An 18,233-nucleotide genomic window follows, 5' to 3' on the forward strand; every position below is an offset into this window, starting at 1 on the left:
TCACATCAAACAAATAAAAAATCTTCTGGGGGAGGACCCCCAAACCCCCCCTCCCACATATGCGACAATTAGTGGGGGGCCTTTAATACATCTGGGCCCAGGGGCCCAAAAGTTCATAATCCGTCCATGTCTGTTTGCTTTGATTGATAACTGAGGTGATTCAAATCAGAGGAAGGTTAAGTTTAAAATAAAAGTGTTTTTTCCCCTTCTGGTCCTTATCTGAAATAGATTTTTAAAAAATCAATAATTGTCGATATCGACCGATATGAAATACTTATATCATGATACAGTTTTCAGCCATATCACCCAGCCCTACTGCTTACATCTCATAATTGTAATCTCGTGATCTCAGCTGTGCTTCATATTTGCTTCTCGCCTTGCCTAATCACTTTCATCCGTCATTACCAATTTGCAAATGATGGTGAATAACTACTCATGTAAGATGTATTTCGGAATATCTTTATTCTAATTATGTTTTCCACTGTAATCGTGTAATTTGTAAGGTTTTGCATGGATGTGCGCTGGTGCACGTTCGTGGATGAGAGAAGCAGGGTGCGTTGTGCACCCGCCCATATCACTGTTGATAATGCACTCTTAAAATAACATATAAACAACTCGCCATGGATTTCTGACCAGGTTTCTCTTGGTCAGTTGCGTAATGGGTTTCTGGTAGTGTACAATAGAGATTTTCAGATAATGTGCCAGACCCCTCCGTAGGTCGTAAACTGCCACAACCCTTGGCGCATTGCTCAATAAAAGAGACGTGCAAGATGAATTTTGCGCTGGGATAATAATCCCCTTTCCGCCAGGTTTTGCGCCACAAAGATAGGGCCCTACATGTCTTCAACTACTGCAGATGTTTTGATATCATGATGCGAGTTGCCTTAGGGCTATTAGCTCATGTGTGATAATGGGATTCGCTAGAACTCAAACAAGCCATTTTGATTCCCAGGTAAACTTCAAATTCATGGTTCAAATTCATAAACTTCGAGTTCATGGTTTACTTATTATAGGCCTGTGAGTCACATCAACGGGAAACTACTGGGGAATTTCATGGAATTTATGATTCATAACTGTTGTTCAGCTTCTTTTGTATTTGAGTCGTCCAATTGTGCCCTAATCTAATCAAATACTGTGTTGTTTTTTGACAGCATTTTACCAAATTTAACAAACAGTCCTTTATCAGATCCTGAGGAACAGACCTCTAAAGTGGTCAGACCTAGAAAAGAAGAAGTTGTTTCCACTGAGGTATGGAAGTAAATCCTTATTTTCTCTGTAGTGAACATGGCTAGTGACATTAGCAACTGAAATCAGGAACTGTGCTCTCAGTTTATCAAAAAGCTCAGTAGGCCCACTATAAATAGTAGCAGTGGAACAGGGATTTGGAAGGCTGCCATCTGACTTTGATAGTTATGCTGAGAAAGGTCACCATCTTATGTTTAGAATGTAGCACAACAATATCACCTTTCCCCCAGTTAATATGGTGCCTTCATCTTTGATTTTATAGATGACATGCATAAGTTATCTGAATTGCATTTAGGGTTAAGGTTATACATTTTCATAAATATTTGTTGACCATTTTTCTCTACATTGTTGTGACAAATTATGTCTATGGCCACTACCAAATCTTTTTTTTTTTATCCATTGTCTGTCTTTTGGGAGGATCTGGTCTTGCCACAAGGTGTTGCAAGTGTTTTTCTGTCACTTCCTCCTTAGTCATGTAATCACACTGTCTCATTTCCTCATAGTGTAAGGCAGTAAATCTCCACTCCAACTATTCCTTGTCAGAGACACTCAGCTCCTCCTTTTATCAGATGTGAAACCCAGGACTCCAAAACCCTGGACTTCCAGAGGAAAATAGTGGCATCTGATAAATCAAGGCTTTCCTTGTTCAACATATCACTGGTATTTTTTTATTTATTGTGGAAGCCCTTGTGAAATTGAGCAGGTCAGTTTAGTTTATTTGCAAAACTTGGCTATGCCGTCAAAGAGAGCAAGATACATGCAGACAGATGAGCAGAGTCAAAGTGTCAGAGGTGGTGCATGTTTTGGGTGGGTGGGTGTTGGGCTATGGCTCCCAGCTGTAATATCATGGTATGTATCCAAAAGCGTGGGTGGGAGGGAGGGCCTTCCGCCAGTGTGGCCTTTTGGAGGAATTTGGTAGAGGGATCAGAGATGGGGGGGTCAGCTTGTTCTCATGACAATGCAGTGAGATGTTTGGTGGATATTCATTTTCATTTTCTACTAATTATTAGCTTTTTAAAGCTTTCATAGTTTTTAGGGTCATACTCTTTTTTTATATAAAGAGTCTGTTCCCAACAAACTGGTGCCATTGACACCTGATAAAATGGTTACTGTGACACTGAAAAGTTGTCGGCCATTGTTCATAACTTGTTTCATCTAATAAGTGAATTTTGAGAAAAGTGGATTGCCATGTGCCACCAGATATGTTTAAGGGCTATGCATGGTATAACCTATATTCCCTATCAAAGCTCCAAAAGGCTGATTTATATACGTTGACAGCACACTGCTTAAAACATGAAATATTTCTGAAAATAATCCAGATTACTTCAGAGCACGACCAGGAATTAAATGGTGTGAAAAGCTAATGTCCGCAAAGAGATTTCCAGGTCAAATATTCTATCACGCAGGCTACAAAAAAAACTTGCAACCAATCTCGCATGACGAAGGGGTGTGCGCATTTCATTCCCCATTGACACAATGTCGCTTACGAGACCTTGAGATACCCGCAGCGGCATGCTTGCCTTACGTTAACCAGCCTTATATTCATCTGACACAAGCCAGAGTCCACCAACCACTAGGCTACACACCGTCGTGAAACACGGATGATGAGGGGTGCAGCTCGTTCCAAAAGCACGCAAAATCCCAGCAAGGCAGGTAAGTGGTTTTTCACGTCAATATTCATTATTAGACGCTGTATAAAAATCCTTGACAGTCTGTGGAAATGGTTCTGGCAACAGTTTATGTCCGATGAGTGCATACAGAGAAGTAAACAAGACTTGTCACGTAGGCGGCGGCGGCGGTGGTATATGTGTTTAGGACCATAAGCTACTGTGCAAGAATTCTTTCCTCGCATGCAGAATTGCGTGAATAAAATTACGCTTTGGTAGGCTATAATAGAAATGGTTATCTGTATGCTTACGTGAAATGAGTTCTGTTTCGTTAATTACTCAACGCAGTTTCAAACATGTAGGCTAGGCTATACAGCCTATTTTATTATGTAGGCGATGAGCTTTTGTTTTGAACTAATGAATGAAAAGCGATCCACAGTGTTGTTGAAACTACGGTCCAATTCTTCACCATGTTTTCGACAGATAGCCTAACGATAGCGCTCCATAATATGGACTTCTTGAATCACATTCGTTTTAGTCGATTCACGTTGTCGTAAGTTATCCAGTCGACTGGCTTTACGCTACTGCTGTTGTAACACGTCTCACAGTGCAACTGCTAAAAAAATGTTAATAATATTACAAATGAGGGGATGCATTTCATATTGCTTCAGGTCCTCGCTCAAGTTTAATAGAATGACCATCTTGTCTGTTTCCGCTGGTAGCGTGGACATCTTTGGCAGAAATCACACTTGTAAACACTCGATGCATGGTGAACTTCAACTTGGCAATGACCAGACAACCCATGCCAAGATTCTCCACAGAGAGTAATCTCATCATGTAGTTATGTTCACAGTCTGACACTGTTGTGTTATGACCCAGCCCGTTTCCTGCTCGTGAAATGCTATTTTGTTCTTGCTGTGCAGGTCGATGGTAGCAGGATGTCTAAAAAACAATGCTAGTAGGCTACAGTTGTCACGTTCATGCTATAGGCCTATTGCAAAAATAAAGAAATTTGGAACACTGAAGAAGTTACACTGCAGTTCATCCAAAATAAACAAACGTTAACTATATTCAGAGTTTAAAATACACATAATACTGAATATCTTACTATGAGACATGGTTTTAGGACACACTCATCTTTTCCAGAGCAGATGCAATCAGTAGGCTCTTCGATATTCTGTTGTGTTGGCCTTGCTGTTCATCCCCTAACATATCAAGACATTGAAATAGTCTCTTATGAGATAACTCTTGTGAACCTATTGACTGAAATACAGCATTCTTGTTTCATTCAAAGTCACATGAAAGTCTTACCACAACCTGCTTTCTCTCAATGTCTTCTGAAAATCTTCAGTATAAAGATGGCCACCTGTGTCAGGCAAACTGACTGGAAAAGTAAAGCAATGTAGCCTAACCTAGTCTATACGAATGAAAATTCAAAAGAACTTTTTTTTCAAAGTGTGCATGTCTTTAAGTCTCTTATCATTCCCAATTCAGACTTTATTAATCAATTCAGCATCTGTTTCTGAAAATTGCACTATTGGTTGTGGCCCATGTTGAGGTACAGTTCCGTGGTCTAGTTAGCTGTAGTGGGTACACTGTGATGTAGTCTAGTTAGCTGTAGTGGGTATACTCAGAGCCGGACAGCAATGGAGTACATTTATTTGAGTACAGTACTTGAGTACAATTTTGAGGGATCTGTACTTTACTCAAGTATCATTTTTGGGGAGTACTCATGACTTTACTCAAGTACATTTGAGAGCCAAATATTGTAGGCCTACTCTTTACTCCACTACATTTCTATCCACAACCGTGAGTACCCGTTACTTCTTCTAAAGAAAAAAGAAAAATCTCGGAAATCCTCAATTTGTTGTTTCCCTCTCAAACGTGATTGGATTGTGCAGGCGCCACTGATTGGGACGGCCTATCAGCAATCCCCTCAGCTTTCCGCCAAAGTCAACTCCATGGTCAGATTTAGATAAGAGACAAAACCATGGACGAAACAATGAATGAAGACGCAGCAGGTCCATCCTGTGCCAACATGTGGCCCCACCTCACCAGACTATTTACATTTTCTGAACAAGTTAATGATAGTTTTCGCTTCAAGTGTTTCAATAACAAAAACAGTATATTGTGTTGTAAAAAGATGAAAATGACTTGATTTTACTTTCAATTCCTTTTACATTCTCCAAGGTATTAACATTACAATTTTTCATAACTCCATGTAGGACGTTTCTGTACATAAATGTAAGCACTGTGGCAGTAGTAATGCAATATTTGAAAAAAAAAAAAAAAAATATATATATATATACTCTTGATACTCAAGTACTTTTAAAAACAAGTACTTAAGTAGACATCTGACTGTTGTACTTTTACTTGTACTTGAGTAAAATTTAGCAAAGGGTATCTGTACTTTTACTCAAGTAATGAAGCTGTGTACTCTGTCCGCCTCTGGGTATACTGTAATCAACCCCAAATGTTAATATCCTTGCCTGTGTATCACGTAGACCATACCACTGGTACAGTTACATGTCTGCTTAAGTTTGAGGTTAAAATAATGTATCTTTTAATATTTTCATCTCTTTCATGAACACTTGAGTTTTGAATTTTAGTTTGAGGTCACCAGGGCCCATTGATACATTTAATTTACAGAATTAGTAGGCACTCTCTTACTGTCAAACACTTGGACCTGGTTTGTCATCATGTGTTCTTCCATTTGTTTTAAATGAATAAATGGGTATAGCTGTGAGCACACGTCTCCTTTCTCACAATTTAGTTGTTATAAATTGTTTGCCTTTTGCTGCCATCTATTGGTCATACTGAGTATGTACGTGTTTTACGGTAATTGGAACAATGTATCCATTTTGACAAGTCAGTCGCAACTTTGTTGCTGCCGAATGTTGCGGGCGTACTCGTGACAGCACTCTTTCTAGTTGGAGGCAAATAGATAATTTAGACAAAATATTTTAATTTTGATGGAAAAAATATAGCATTGGTAATCTATACGAGTACAATGTTAAACAAATTAGCCAGTCCATTCAAATTGGTGTAATAAATAACTGAATCGGTAATACGCATTGCCTACTTTCACAGTCCCGTGTTTTCGCGACATTATGGTAAAAGCATTCTTCAGCTTCCTCCTCAACCCATATGACATGCCGCCCTCACAGTTGGGAGCATTGATGCTGCAGACTGTGGCGATACATTCAAATATAGAACAACTACCGGCGTCGTAAACGATGGATTCGGGTGAAGGTTGCTCAGATGAATTAACTTTATCAACGGCTCCTAGAGAGCTCACTCAAAACCCGCTGAAGAAAATTTGGATGCCTTGCAAAAACGGCCTTCCAGAGAAACACATTTTTCAAAGAAAGGGTACGTAGCTTCTGTGTACGCCATGGCAACTCGTCGGCTCCGTTTTGAATAGCCTAATAATGTATATCACTGTCTTGATATCCATCTGACTCAAATGAATGAAATCATCTGCCGCCGCCAGTTCATTTCTACAGGTGTTTATTTCCGAGCACTTGAACGCGAATCAGATTAATTAACCAACTACGTTCTTTCGACTGAAATGTAATTGAAGCCATTACATCTGATCAAAGATTGAAGAAATTAGCATACTCCATGGCAATAGAAACAGTGAAGCGCTACCCAAGACTGCCCATTGCTTAAAGGAAAGTTGCCAGCGCTAACAGCAAAAAAAAGACACATTCCTTTAAGACTGAACTGATCTATGTTCTAGCTGTTGCTGGGAAGCAACGCGTTTTGTCGAGTTTTATGTATTTTCCTACTATGTCGCTTAAACAGAAACCATGTGACTGTGCTGTTGTCTTCACCGGTCTAACAATTATATAGCCAACCTTATTTTGTGTGAAAGCGCCTCGTTTCTTTCGGACCTTCGCTTACCAGGACCGCGGAGAATTGACTAGTAAAGTGGCCATGCTTTGTCATTGTTCTGCGCGTACCCGGCAGTTGTTATCCATCAAAAGTTGTTGATGAACACGACCAGGGTTTATGATGGTCATGCAAATGAATTGGAGGCTAAAACTCCAGTCCCGGTACTTGCTGATTGGGCTCGCTCGCATTCCTTTTAGCTTGTAAACAGATCCAACTGTGCGTTTAGAGGTGCAGTTAATGCATTTACTACCAAGCAGGGCTGTAGTCAAGACCACCTTTGTCGAGTCTGAGACCGAGTCAAAAGAGGTTCAAGTCCAAGACAAGACCGAGTCCAAAGTCGTTCGGTCCAAAATGAGAAAGACAGTCGACTGAGAGAGAGAATCTGTTCGGTTTAGCATTTTCACTTAATGGCCAATGTCAATGCCCAGCCAATTACATTTAAATATTAAACACTTGAATATGGTCACAATCAATTATTTTGTTTTAGATTTATAATTTAGAGACAGGGGGGTGTGAGATCACACACATGTGTGTATGTATGCATTTTTTGTATTTTTGTTTTACACACACATTTAAGCCCACTAGACTCTGTCAAGACCAACTAGAATATTTGGCGAGACCAAGACAAGCCAGAGTCCAAATGCCAGCAAGTCCAAGACCAGTCAGAGACCATAAACCGCCTCGAGTCCAAGCCCAGACTCGAGTATTACAGCCCTGCGGCTAACACGTGTATGGAATTGTCCAAAGTACTTTGGGTGGACAGCTGAAGTTGGCACAACATACTATATTTGTTTTCATACATCGTGTTTTCTTGTGATTTATTTTTGGTACAGTCGCAAAGTAGCCTACATACTCACATGCTGAAAAATGCTGACACTCAGGAGAGACGGGACTTCACCGTGTGTGAAGGATCACCTTTCACTTACTTTGTGCAGTGGAATGCTTACCAATCAATATCTTGAAATCATGTTTCAATCAAGGCTACATTGGGCAAATGGTGGTTCTGAGACCAGAATAGAATAAACTCTGGCTCTGAACAGTAGTATAATTATAGTTAAAAAGTGTTGTTGTAGTTTTAAAACAATTTAGCTATGATGGGTTGTTAATTAGTGATATGTTTATTGTAGTCCTTCACCTATATTTTGTAAATGCTATTTACCCAGGACTGCTTTGGATATGCACAATAGTCATGTTTGGGGTGTGTTCCGCTCTCTTGTTTAGTATGCATGACCAACTGTCCCACCCTCATTGTCACCGTCGGCCTCCCTGCCAGAGGGAAGACGTACATCTCCAAGAAACTGACCCGCTACCTCAACTGGATCGGCGTTCCCACCAAAGGTATCTGCTTAGATTCTCTTCCCTCTATCAAGAGCCAGTGAAAGGACAAAGATTGTTTGAGAGTAATTTGGCACGGCAGTGTTATCTTAAAGAGGCCAAATAAAAGTGGTGCATTTTTCTTCCCTGCTCTCCTTAGAGTTCAATGTTGGCCAGTACAGACGAGACTGTCTGAAGATCTACAAGTCCTTCGAGTTCTTCAGTCCAGACAATGAAGAGGGTCTGAAGATCAGACAGTAAGAGCACTGGGGAGATCTTAGATTTGTAGTGTTACAATTCAATTCTATTTTGGTATGAACCAGGTTATTCAACACATTTTGATATTGGCTCACATTCAGTAGCCAATGAAATTAATGGGTATTTGTGTTTGTGAACTGCAGACAGTGTGCGTCAGCAGCATTAAACGATGTACGGCAATACCTGACGGACGAGGGAGGCCAAGTTGCTGTAAGTAGCAAGGGGGCAAATTTATGCTTTAGATATTCCTCCTATGATATGTGAACAGTAATGATCACCATCTTTTGCTAACTACAGGTGTTTGATGCTACAAACACCACTAGAGAAAGGAGAGAGACCATAACAAGGTTTGCAGAGCAGAATGGCTTTAAGGTATGGCCATGTTTTCATTTTTGTAGAACTTGCAGAGAGAAGTACTATCTCCCTGACCTTACTCTATGTTCTTGACCAACTATTTTCCTCCTATGCTAGGTATTTTTTGTGGAGTCTGTTTGTGAAGACCCTGCAGTCATTGCCGAAAATATTGTGGTAAGATGGCTTCACAAGTGACTGCATGTTTCTCATACCAACTGGAGATAGACCATACCTCCTCACTGTTGTGTTCTTCATTCACAGCAAGTGAAGCTGGGCAGTCCAGACTACACTCACTGCAACACAGATGAAGCAGTGGAGGACTTCATGAAAAGGATTAAATGTTATGAGAACTCCTATGAAACCTTGGATGAGGTTTTGGACAAGTAAGAGTTTAGTCTACAATGTCTACAATTGCATAATGCACTGCTGTAAATTTTATAGTTTCATTCCACTGCTAAGTTTGATTGAAGTTGCAAAACTGTTATAAAAGTTACATGTTACAAAACGTTTAACTGTTATAAAAATCACTGTGAATATTGACCTGGATCTGAGCACTCCTTGTGCAATGCTTGTCCATTTGCAACATCATACGATCTCATTTTTTTCAGTGTCACTGGCTTTATCGTGTTTTATTGCCATAACTCATTATTAAGTACTATGGTGCTGACATTGACGATGAAGGTCAAAGTTCTCACACACGTTAACTTTATTAGGGCGATACTGAGTGAACACGTTAATGGCCAAACCTAGAATGAACTGTGAGAACAGTTCTGGTCATGTTAGGTTTTCTAGTTCTGTATGGGAGACGCACCGTTTTGGGCTGATAAATGTGCATGCTTTATGTTGTGTCTGCGACTGACCTTTTGAACTCTAAACCATTCTGAAATAATCTCAATCACTCAGGGAGCTCTCCTATATCAAGATCATTGATGTTGGTCGCCGTTACCTGGTCAACAGAGTTCAGGACCACATCCAGAGCCGTATTGTGTACTACCTCATGAACATTCACATCACGCCACGCTCCATCTACCTGTGTCGACACGGGGAGAGTGACCTCAACATCAAGGGTCGCATTGGGGGAGACTCAGGGTTGTCGCTCAGGGGAAAAGATGTAAGTCCATAACGTCCTTTCAGGGTGGAGAAGGCTTGGTATGAAGTAAAAGTTAATGGATAATTGATGCTTGGGTGGGAGTTCACATTCACTCTTCCACATGCAGTTATCATGTGCTTGACAGATTGAAAAGACATATTTTATGTAACATCTATAATCAAACCATTGACATGTTATTGCCATCTAGTGTAGGGTACACTTTAAATGTTTGTATATTTAAATAAATGTATAGTCATCTCTATGGGTCCTCTTCTGGCACAGTTTGCCAAGCAGTTGGGCGAGTTCATCCTGGAACAAGACATCAGTGACCTGAAAGTGTGGACCAGTCAGATGAAGAGGACAATTCAGACTGCAGAAGCTCTAAATGTCCCGTATGAACAGTGGAAGGCTCTGAATGAGATTGATGCAGTGAGTTGTTGTTGTTGTTGTTATTGTCTATAGGCAAGAGAGCTAGACAAAGTGTGTGAGTGAGTAACTGGAGCTGAAAATGTGTAATTTCAGGGGGTTTGTGAGGAGATGATGTATGAGGAGATTCAGGACCATTATCCCCTGGAGTTTGCGTTGCGGGACCAAGATAAATACAGATATCGCTATCCCAAAGGAGAGGTCAGTCTTGCATGGTCTGTTTAATCAGCCTTTCTTGTGTTTTGTTCAACATCTGTGTGTCTTTATGTGTTGGTTGGAGCTTGAAATCAACCAAAGCCAAAAATCATCTTGTTTACAAACAATAATCACAAGTTATATTCTGTGTGCTAAGCGTTGACGGCTAAAATTAAATTGTAGGGTAAGTAGGTGGAAGCAATGTTTGTGTCATGGTGACGTGTCCGGTGTCCCAGTGCCCATCTGTAAAATTAATCTGTCAACTTGGTTGAAACATGGCTCCATTTACTCTCTGCTTTTACCCCCGAATTCTGGAATCTGGAGTCTGGAATCTGAGGCTGCAGAAGCGGTCGATGGTTTTTATCATGCCGTGATGGCCTGCTGATGTCTCCATGCCTGGGGCTACTGTGCCTTTCACCCCATTACCTTCTCCCCAATGCCATTTATCCTACTTACTCGACTCGTCCTTAGTCATGGCTGGGAGCCTCTGTTCTCAGCCCAAGCATTAGCCATCCTGAATGTGTTTTTCCAGTCTTTAAGTTATCATTAACCTTTAAATCACCAACGCCACCCACTGTTTTGGAGAAAATCAGGTGTCTGTGTGTGATATACAATTGAGAAGCTGTAAATGTGAACTTAACTGTGCTCTTTTTTTCTTTCGCTTCCCCTCTCTCTTCCCCATTTCATATCCCCCCCCCACACACACACACACACACACGCACACACATACACATACCTGGTGCTGTAGTCCTATGAGGACCTGGTGCAGCGTCTGGAGCCAGTCATCATGGAGCTGGAGAGGCAGGAAAACGTGCTGGTCATCTGCCACCAAGCGGTCATGCGCTGCCTCTTGGCCTACTTCCTGGACAAGTCCGCAGGTCTGGGACCCGTCTGAGCACTTGTTGTGCTTGTGAATAAGCTGTCTCTGTCAAGTCTTTTTCAAGTATACGTATTTACCTGTAAATTCATGTATATAATGTTCTTGTGTAAACATTAATGTTGATTTGGATATGTGATCTGAAGCTGACAATTGCTGTCTGTGGTCCAATAGAGGAGCTGCCTTATTTGAAGTGTCCCTTGCACACTGTGCTGAAGCTCACGCCTGTGGCCTACGGTAGGATTTCTACTCTACTTGCTTGTCCTCGCTTTGACTATCACAGCTTAATAAAATCAGACATGAGTATTTGATCATAAGTGATTTTCTGGTGCTGTCTTTCCTCCCCAGGCTGTAAAGTGGAGTCCATTTTCTTAAATGTGGATGCAGTGAACACCCACAGAGACAAACCAGAGGTAATATGGTCTTCCTGCTTGTTTTCTCTTTCTTTCTTTCTTTCTTTCTTTCTTTCTTTCTTTCTTTCTTTCTTTCTTTCTTTCTTTCTTTCTTTCTTTCTTTCTTTCTTTCTTTCTTTCTTTCTTTCTTTCTTTCTTTCCTTCCATTCCTTGATTAATTAATTTATTCATCCAGTCATTCATCACTCACTCCCTCACACACACTGCTAGAATTACCCCCTGCTAGAATTACTCCTGTAGTAGTGACACACTGAACCCTCTGACCCTGTTTTCTTTTTTTGTCACCAAAATTTTGCCACATCCACCCAAGATGAACTACTAATCATACTAATCAGTGAGAGGGAGTGACCGTGAGTGTGACCACTCCCAATTGAGCAGCTCTGTGCAGTTGTGTTATTACCGTGATTGTAGGCGGTGCCACAGTGGCTCACCACACACACACACACACACACACACATACACATACACTTATATTGCGCAGCAGTACCACTCAGAGCCTGGACCACAAGTGCTTCCCAGTGCCTCCCCCTCAGAGCTGTGATTCGTGACTCTGAGAGCAGCAGTCCAGAGCTGATGAGAGGCGCACCATGAATACTAACAAGGGCCCTCTTCAGCCTTGCAGCGCCTCTCAGATTAATCATTTCGCTTGTGCTGAGGGCCAGAGTTGCCTGCTCTAGTTACATTTGTCCACACAACAGGCCTTTATTGATGTTACTTGTATCCTCCTGAAAAGGACTGCCACCTGTGTCCATCATAAAGTTTAAAATGGCTGAAATCAATATGAATAACTTTTCTGTTCTTTATTTCTACTGACAAGCCACTCATACAGCATGTGTTTTGATTTTGACCCTGTCACCCTTTTGTGTTATCTGAACAGAATGTAGAGGTCTCTCGGATGGCAGGGGAGGCTTTGCGCACAGTTCCGGCCCATCAGTGACCTTATGCGTCCCCTTCTCCCAGTCCCCTCAACCTCACTTCCTCCCTGACCCGCCACCCCACACCTCCTCACTGTTCCTTCCATGCTCACTCCTCCACACTCACACAGGAACAGTCCTGCAAGTCTCCAGGCTGTTCTGAAATCAGATGCAAGCTATGATCACCCTGAGATTAAAACTCAGGGACCATTTGTAGATATGTTTGTTTGTTTTGTTATTTTGTTTATTCCTGAGAACAGTGCTGAATGACTGGAATCCAGTTCAATGGTAATCTGTTTAAAACCCTTCTGTTTTGGGGTGTCATAATTTTTTATTTGTATTTTCAATTCATGCTGCTTTCTGTTGACATGCCCAGCATGTGAAGCGCAATGATCTGTCACTACACATTGAATTTAGGCCACCTTACATTTATGATCTATTCTTTTATGATTGTGGACATACCTGATTCAGCTATTGATTTGCACGTTGTGAAGTCCATGTTTCTCTCGGTTTATAATCGAGTTGAGAGCGAACATGCCATTTGTAGTCTAAAGAGAAAACAAATGTTTGTGCTACTTACCGGTAGCTATTACTATTCGTATCTTTAAGCAAATGTTTACAAGCAAATGTTTGTTGATACAGGTAAGCTGCTAAGCTTGAATTGCACATTTATATCAATGCTGAATCAGTTGTATTGTGTATATCTTAAGTATTCTATGAAGTAATTCATTTTAAGACTATTTAAGAATGTAGAATTATGTCCTAATTAAGAACACACTGCAAACTATGTGGGTTTTGAAATGCCTTAACATTCCGTTGCTATGATCCACCCAGGCAAAAAGATGCTCAGGGGTCTTGAAACTTGTGAATTTGAAAATTAAAACCATTTTAAATGTGTTACTGGAAAAGCTAATAAAATCACTCTTGAAAGAACTCTTTTGATGAGCTCTGCATTGTTTTCAATATCAACCCTCTCCACACTAAATGTCTTTTTACACAATGCACATTCCCAGAGTGCAAGACTTGTGAGAAAATATCTATAAATAAACTGCACAACTTGTGAGTATATACCACAAGACCTGAACAAAAATATTTTCGGTTTGGCCCCTTTACCTGAGACCCCGCTAGAGCATACTGGTAAGGAGTTGCCTTTCTGTAATGTTTAAGATGGCTATTGCCATGTGCTGTCCATGAATAAAATGGAAAAAATAAAATTCACTTTTTTGGTTGCCAAAAGATGCTGTAAAGTTATAACTGTCATAGTTTAGTTGTCTCTCCTCCCTCCATGTTAATTGTGGACGTTCGGCAGCTCATACAGTGAGGGAAACATCAAGGCGTATACAGCAGTGAGTGTCGGTGTGTGTAATTGGGTAATCTGTGGGGGTGGTTGTAGCTTTATAGCCTATTAGGTCTTTTAAGGATTTGTCTACATAGACATTAAGTGGTTGGCCTTTGTCAATGCACAAGTCAACACAAATGTTTCTCTGCTATCAGTTTTCTGTTCTTTGAAACTGCAAGAACAGATATTATTGCTACGTACTCAAGAGTTTTTGTGTTCTTTTTTCCTCTCCATAGAATGTAAATGTACACCGCACCACAGAAGACGCCTTGCAGACTGTCCCTACTCATCTATGACTTGGTGATGGCTGTCTCAATGGTGGCAAAATATGTTCCTTTTCTTCCAAATCATAGTGATCCTAGTGATGTCTTGACAGATTCCTCAGACATTTGTCATTGTCTTTCTTATGAATCAATACCCTTTGTGTAATTTACAGTGTATTTTATGGCATTGTTAACTTTGCAGTGTCCTATTCCTGTGAGCAATGGGGGTTTATTTAAACACCAGTCTATTTATCAGTCTGTGAGAAATCTCAAGTGCTGACCACATCTCTGTACCATTCTGCTCACACTAACACAAAACTACTGCAGATCAGAGGGGAAGAATTCTTTGTGTTTTTCTGTGCACTTTCTGATGGATAGCCTTATATACTGCCCTAGCACTATACACAACACTGTTCAATTGTACCATTGTGGTTGATCTTTTCTCTCTGTTTTTTTGAGGGAAAGGGATTTAGTTTGTGGCTTTCATGACTACATATCCTTATGTTGTGATGGATAAACTCAACCAGTTCTTCAATGCAGTAACATGTTGGTGAATATTTGTAAATGTTGCCTTTTTCTCTTTGGGAAAAATATTTTTAAATATTTATGTATCAGAATTGATCAGATGGTTTGGCATTAGTGAAGTGCCAAGCCATCATATAAATGCAGATTTATTTATACATGTTAAGTTTAAAATAATTCAACTCAGTTGTAGAGTTGTTCTAAAGGGAGCATGAAACTTTAATGTGTTTAATGTATGTGAAATGCAAGTGTGCAGTGTCAGTCGTCTACAGTTTTTACTATCCCCTAGTATGACATCACACAAATCAGCTGTTATATATATGTAAAGAAATTAAGGCCCCTATAAAACTTCATTGCTCTGAGATGTCAGCCTAAACTTGCTAAGAAGAAAACCTATTCATGTCTCAGATCAGCTGTATACCTTCCATACATTTCCAGTAAATCAATGCAATGCAAACCCAGTTTGTAATGTGGTATCTTTGATCAGTCATCATGATTTGAACTTATTTGACAAGTTGCTAACCACATATCTGAACATGGGTAATGAAAGCTTTTTTATTATGATATTTTCTGAACACTGAATTTTGTTTTCTGAAATGTGATTTTATTCTTTAATAAAATATTTTGTGGTTTAACCTAAAATAACATTTGTGTATATTCTCGGTGTTACCCGAGATCGACAGTTAACTTATCTCTTTTACGTTTTAAGATGGTCCCGTTATGATGCTTCTTCAGTGTTCCCCTATTGAACACATGCTAACCTCTGATTACTCACTTCCTTTATAACAATCATGTCTTGCTATTAATAAACTTGTGTCGTTCAACTGATCAGTAAACCTCAAGCTACCCACTAACAGGCACATTAATACTAGCCACCTAAGATGTAGATGGTTTGTGCCCATAGAAAATGTCTGCAAAAATTCACATCTTAAAACCATGTAAGGGTGAATGTTCACTGTCTGTAGACATTTTAACAGAAAACAGAAGCATACAAAGAGGAATGATGGGTTTAATCGATGCCATTGTTGCTCAACATTACACTTTACTGATGTTTTTTCATAAGTCTCATTAATTTTTTGTCAAAATATAAACAACAGATATAAACACTATTTGTTTGTGTCTGCTGTTTTACGAGGTTCTTGAAACAAAAAAAGAAAAGAAAACAAAAACACTGACGTATAAAAAAGTAAGCCATAGTACAATTTCACTGTTTATTCAAGTGAATCCCTGTGCCTATTAACATTAATTGCGGTGACTAAGGACCTGCCTTGGGGTTTAAGCTTCGTTCTGTGAGACAGACATGATTGTTTGTTTATTATATACAGCTATTACTGTCTATAAGCACAGGGATCACACAATACAGAAGGCAGAAGAGGCACTGTGCTAGGCCTTGTTTGGTCGTTTACATCTCTCTTGTGGTTCTGCTTGCGGATTGGTTCCTCTTTCTGTGTCTTCCTGCTAAGCCATGAAAAAATGTACACTGCCTCTCTGAAGAAACCGTTGTGATGACCATGTCGTGATTTTGTGTGAGGAGACATGGCTTCTTTAGAACTGGAAGACAACAATTTACACATTTTATATACACATACATAAGCAAATCCTGGCCAACATCTTACGAATGAAATCTCATGCACTGAAATGTTATAGATATGACAGCAAAAGAATGTCATTGATCATACATTTTTGAGGAACTCCTCTGCAACAATACGGGCCCGGGCGTTGACTGACAATTTCATCTCGCTGATCTCTTTGTCTATCTCCTCCATGAAGTGAATGACAAAGTCCACCAACTTGTGTTTGTACATCTGTTCTGTATGGAAGTTGGTGATGAGGAAGCTGATGTCATAGCCCTGTTGAGAACATAAAGGGGTAGGAGTCAGGCTTCTGCTTAGACAGCTACATAACCAAGAAAACTGGCACTTCAGGATCCCTACTCACCTCCACAGGTTTCCTCCTAAGGATAAAGAAGTTCTCTGCCCTCATCATCATGAACCTCATAAATTTATGACACAGGATCTTCTCAATCTCATCTGCCTGTAGAAATGAAAAGCATCTGTGAGGCCTTGCCTGTATACTCATTATAAATAGAAACTTTCCTCTAATCCAGGACAGCCATTTACCTGCTTCACGGCAATGCTGACTCGCACAGAGTTAATGGAGCCTTCAATTAGGACCTTCTCCTTCTCATTGCGACTGATCACCACTGGCTGCAGCAGCAGCTCTTTGCTACTCCTATAAAGAGAAATGCATGTCCATTTCACCCCTCATGTTCATGGGTGCTTATTTAGTACATTAAACCACAGAGAAAGCAAAAAAAAAGAAACTTGTGCAGGACATCAAGGATGTGGTTTCCTGGGCCAAAAGCAGGTTACCCTTCCACAGCTCAAATTCTGCTGATACCTTACCTGACCTCAACCTCTGGCTTGTTGTGGCGTTCGACCACCTGAGAGGAAAAGTTCTCCAGACACAGCGCTGCCTGGAGAGTTGCTCGCACCGCGTTCAGGTATGGGCGCAAAGTGGCTGTCTAAAAGACAAGACATAACGTGTTGGCGGATGAGGGATCACATCTAGTCCTTAAGAGCAATTACCTTATATGGTCAATACACCAGATGCAGCACAATGGTAAAAGTATCGTATTTTAACAACCACCTGACTTCTAACTATACAATGTCAGTGGTTTCTATTGGTGTCTTTCAACATTTGACATGTGAAAACTCGTAGTAGCAATAAATCTCACATTTGTTTATCAATCTAGCATAGCTAACTAGGATATATTTGCTGTCAAAATAGGGCGGAACAGTTGGGCTAATATCACGCATTCCTTTTCGCAATATACCATGCATCAAGTGTAATACTACCCTTTGTGTTAACCATAACAATACAGAAATAATATGTGAGGGGTAGTAGGAATGCATCCAGGAACTAGACTTTACGTATCCTACATGTAGCTAGCTTGCTAGCCACCTTAAGGTAGCAAAGCTGGCTGAGTAACGTTGCATTTACATTTGTATGTAATACGAAACGCCCAAACTTCAATCTATTGCTAAATTACCGTGTAGAAAACATCGCAATGTATCATAAAATTGTCGTGTGTCGGTCATAATTGTGAAAATTTTCGGAAAGACGAGAAACTCTTACCATTTTCAGTGTTCTTTTGAAGAAGACGGAAGTACTGACGCCACACCCGCACATCTGAGGACACGCCTGTATGAACAAAATCGACCAATCGTTTTATAACAAGAGGTTGCAGTAGTTTACCTACTGTCAAAATGGTAAGATCGGATATTATTTTGCCACTGAAGCGTGCATGCATGGTAAAAACGCAAAACAACGGTACATTTTGCTATGACACTATTAGGATCAACATTATCTTATGTAGGCTACCAATGTTCATTAAAGTTGTAGCAAACAGACACAAACCACATAGGGTTGACTCAACTCAGAATCTAAAAACGTATAAATAAGATTAGATTAGATTATATTCAACTTTATTGTCATTGTGCAGAGTACAAGTACAGA

The 18,233-nt window shown here is 40.2% G+C and overlaps 2 protein-coding genes across 7 annotated transcripts; one reads left to right on the forward strand and one right to left on the reverse strand.

The window, feature by feature from the left end:
- The first annotated feature begins 1,818 nt into the window (after nt 1-1,818).
- Nucleotides 1,819-15,319, forward strand: pfkfb4a (6-phosphofructo-2-kinase/fructose-2,6-biphosphatase 4a). Of its 6 annotated transcripts, XM_042089387.1 has the most exons (15): nt 1,819-1,905; nt 2,802-2,898; nt 7,971-8,087; nt 8,224-8,320; nt 8,465-8,531; nt 8,619-8,693; nt 8,793-8,849; nt 8,937-9,058; nt 9,579-9,786; nt 10,048-10,194; nt 10,288-10,392; nt 11,135-11,264; nt 11,438-11,500; nt 11,612-11,676; nt 12,554-13,523. In XM_042089387.1, the coding sequence occupies exons 2-15, from the start codon at nt 2,847-2,849 to the stop codon at nt 12,611-12,613; spliced, it is 1,365 nt and encodes a 454-aa protein (XP_041945321.1). In that variant the 5' UTR covers nt 1,819-1,905; nt 2,802-2,846; the 3' UTR covers nt 12,614-13,523. The 6 variants fall into 6 exon arrangements, with proteins under 6 accessions (XP_041945321.1, XP_041945323.1, XP_041945320.1 ...); XM_042089389.1 differs by lacking the exon at nt 2,802-2,898 and having other exon boundaries at nt 1,825-1,905; XM_042089386.1 differs by lacking the exons at nt 1,819-1,905; nt 12,554-13,523 and adding an exon at nt 14,166-15,319 and having other exon boundaries at nt 2,670-2,898.
- Nucleotides 15,320-15,707: 388 nt separating this feature from the next.
- On the reverse strand, nt 15,708-17,950 carry arpc4l (actin related protein 2/3 complex, subunit 4, like). Its single transcript, XM_042089390.1, has 6 exons — nt 17,853-17,950; nt 17,120-17,238; nt 16,835-16,946; nt 16,653-16,748; nt 16,394-16,564; nt 15,708-16,265 (listed from the first exon to the last, which is right to left on the reverse strand). The coding sequence occupies exons 1-6, from the start codon at nt 17,904-17,906 to the stop codon at nt 16,260-16,262; spliced, it is 558 nt and encodes a 185-aa protein (XP_041945324.1). The 5' UTR covers nt 17,907-17,950; the 3' UTR covers nt 15,708-16,259.
- Nucleotides 17,951-18,233: the final 283 nt, after the last annotated feature.

Source organism: Alosa sapidissima, chromosome 4 (genome assembly GCF_018492685.1).
Source record: "Alosa sapidissima isolate fAloSap1 chromosome 4, fAloSap1.pri, whole genome shotgun sequence".
Lineage (NCBI taxonomy): Eukaryota > Metazoa > Chordata > Actinopteri > Clupeiformes > Clupeidae > Alosa > Alosa sapidissima.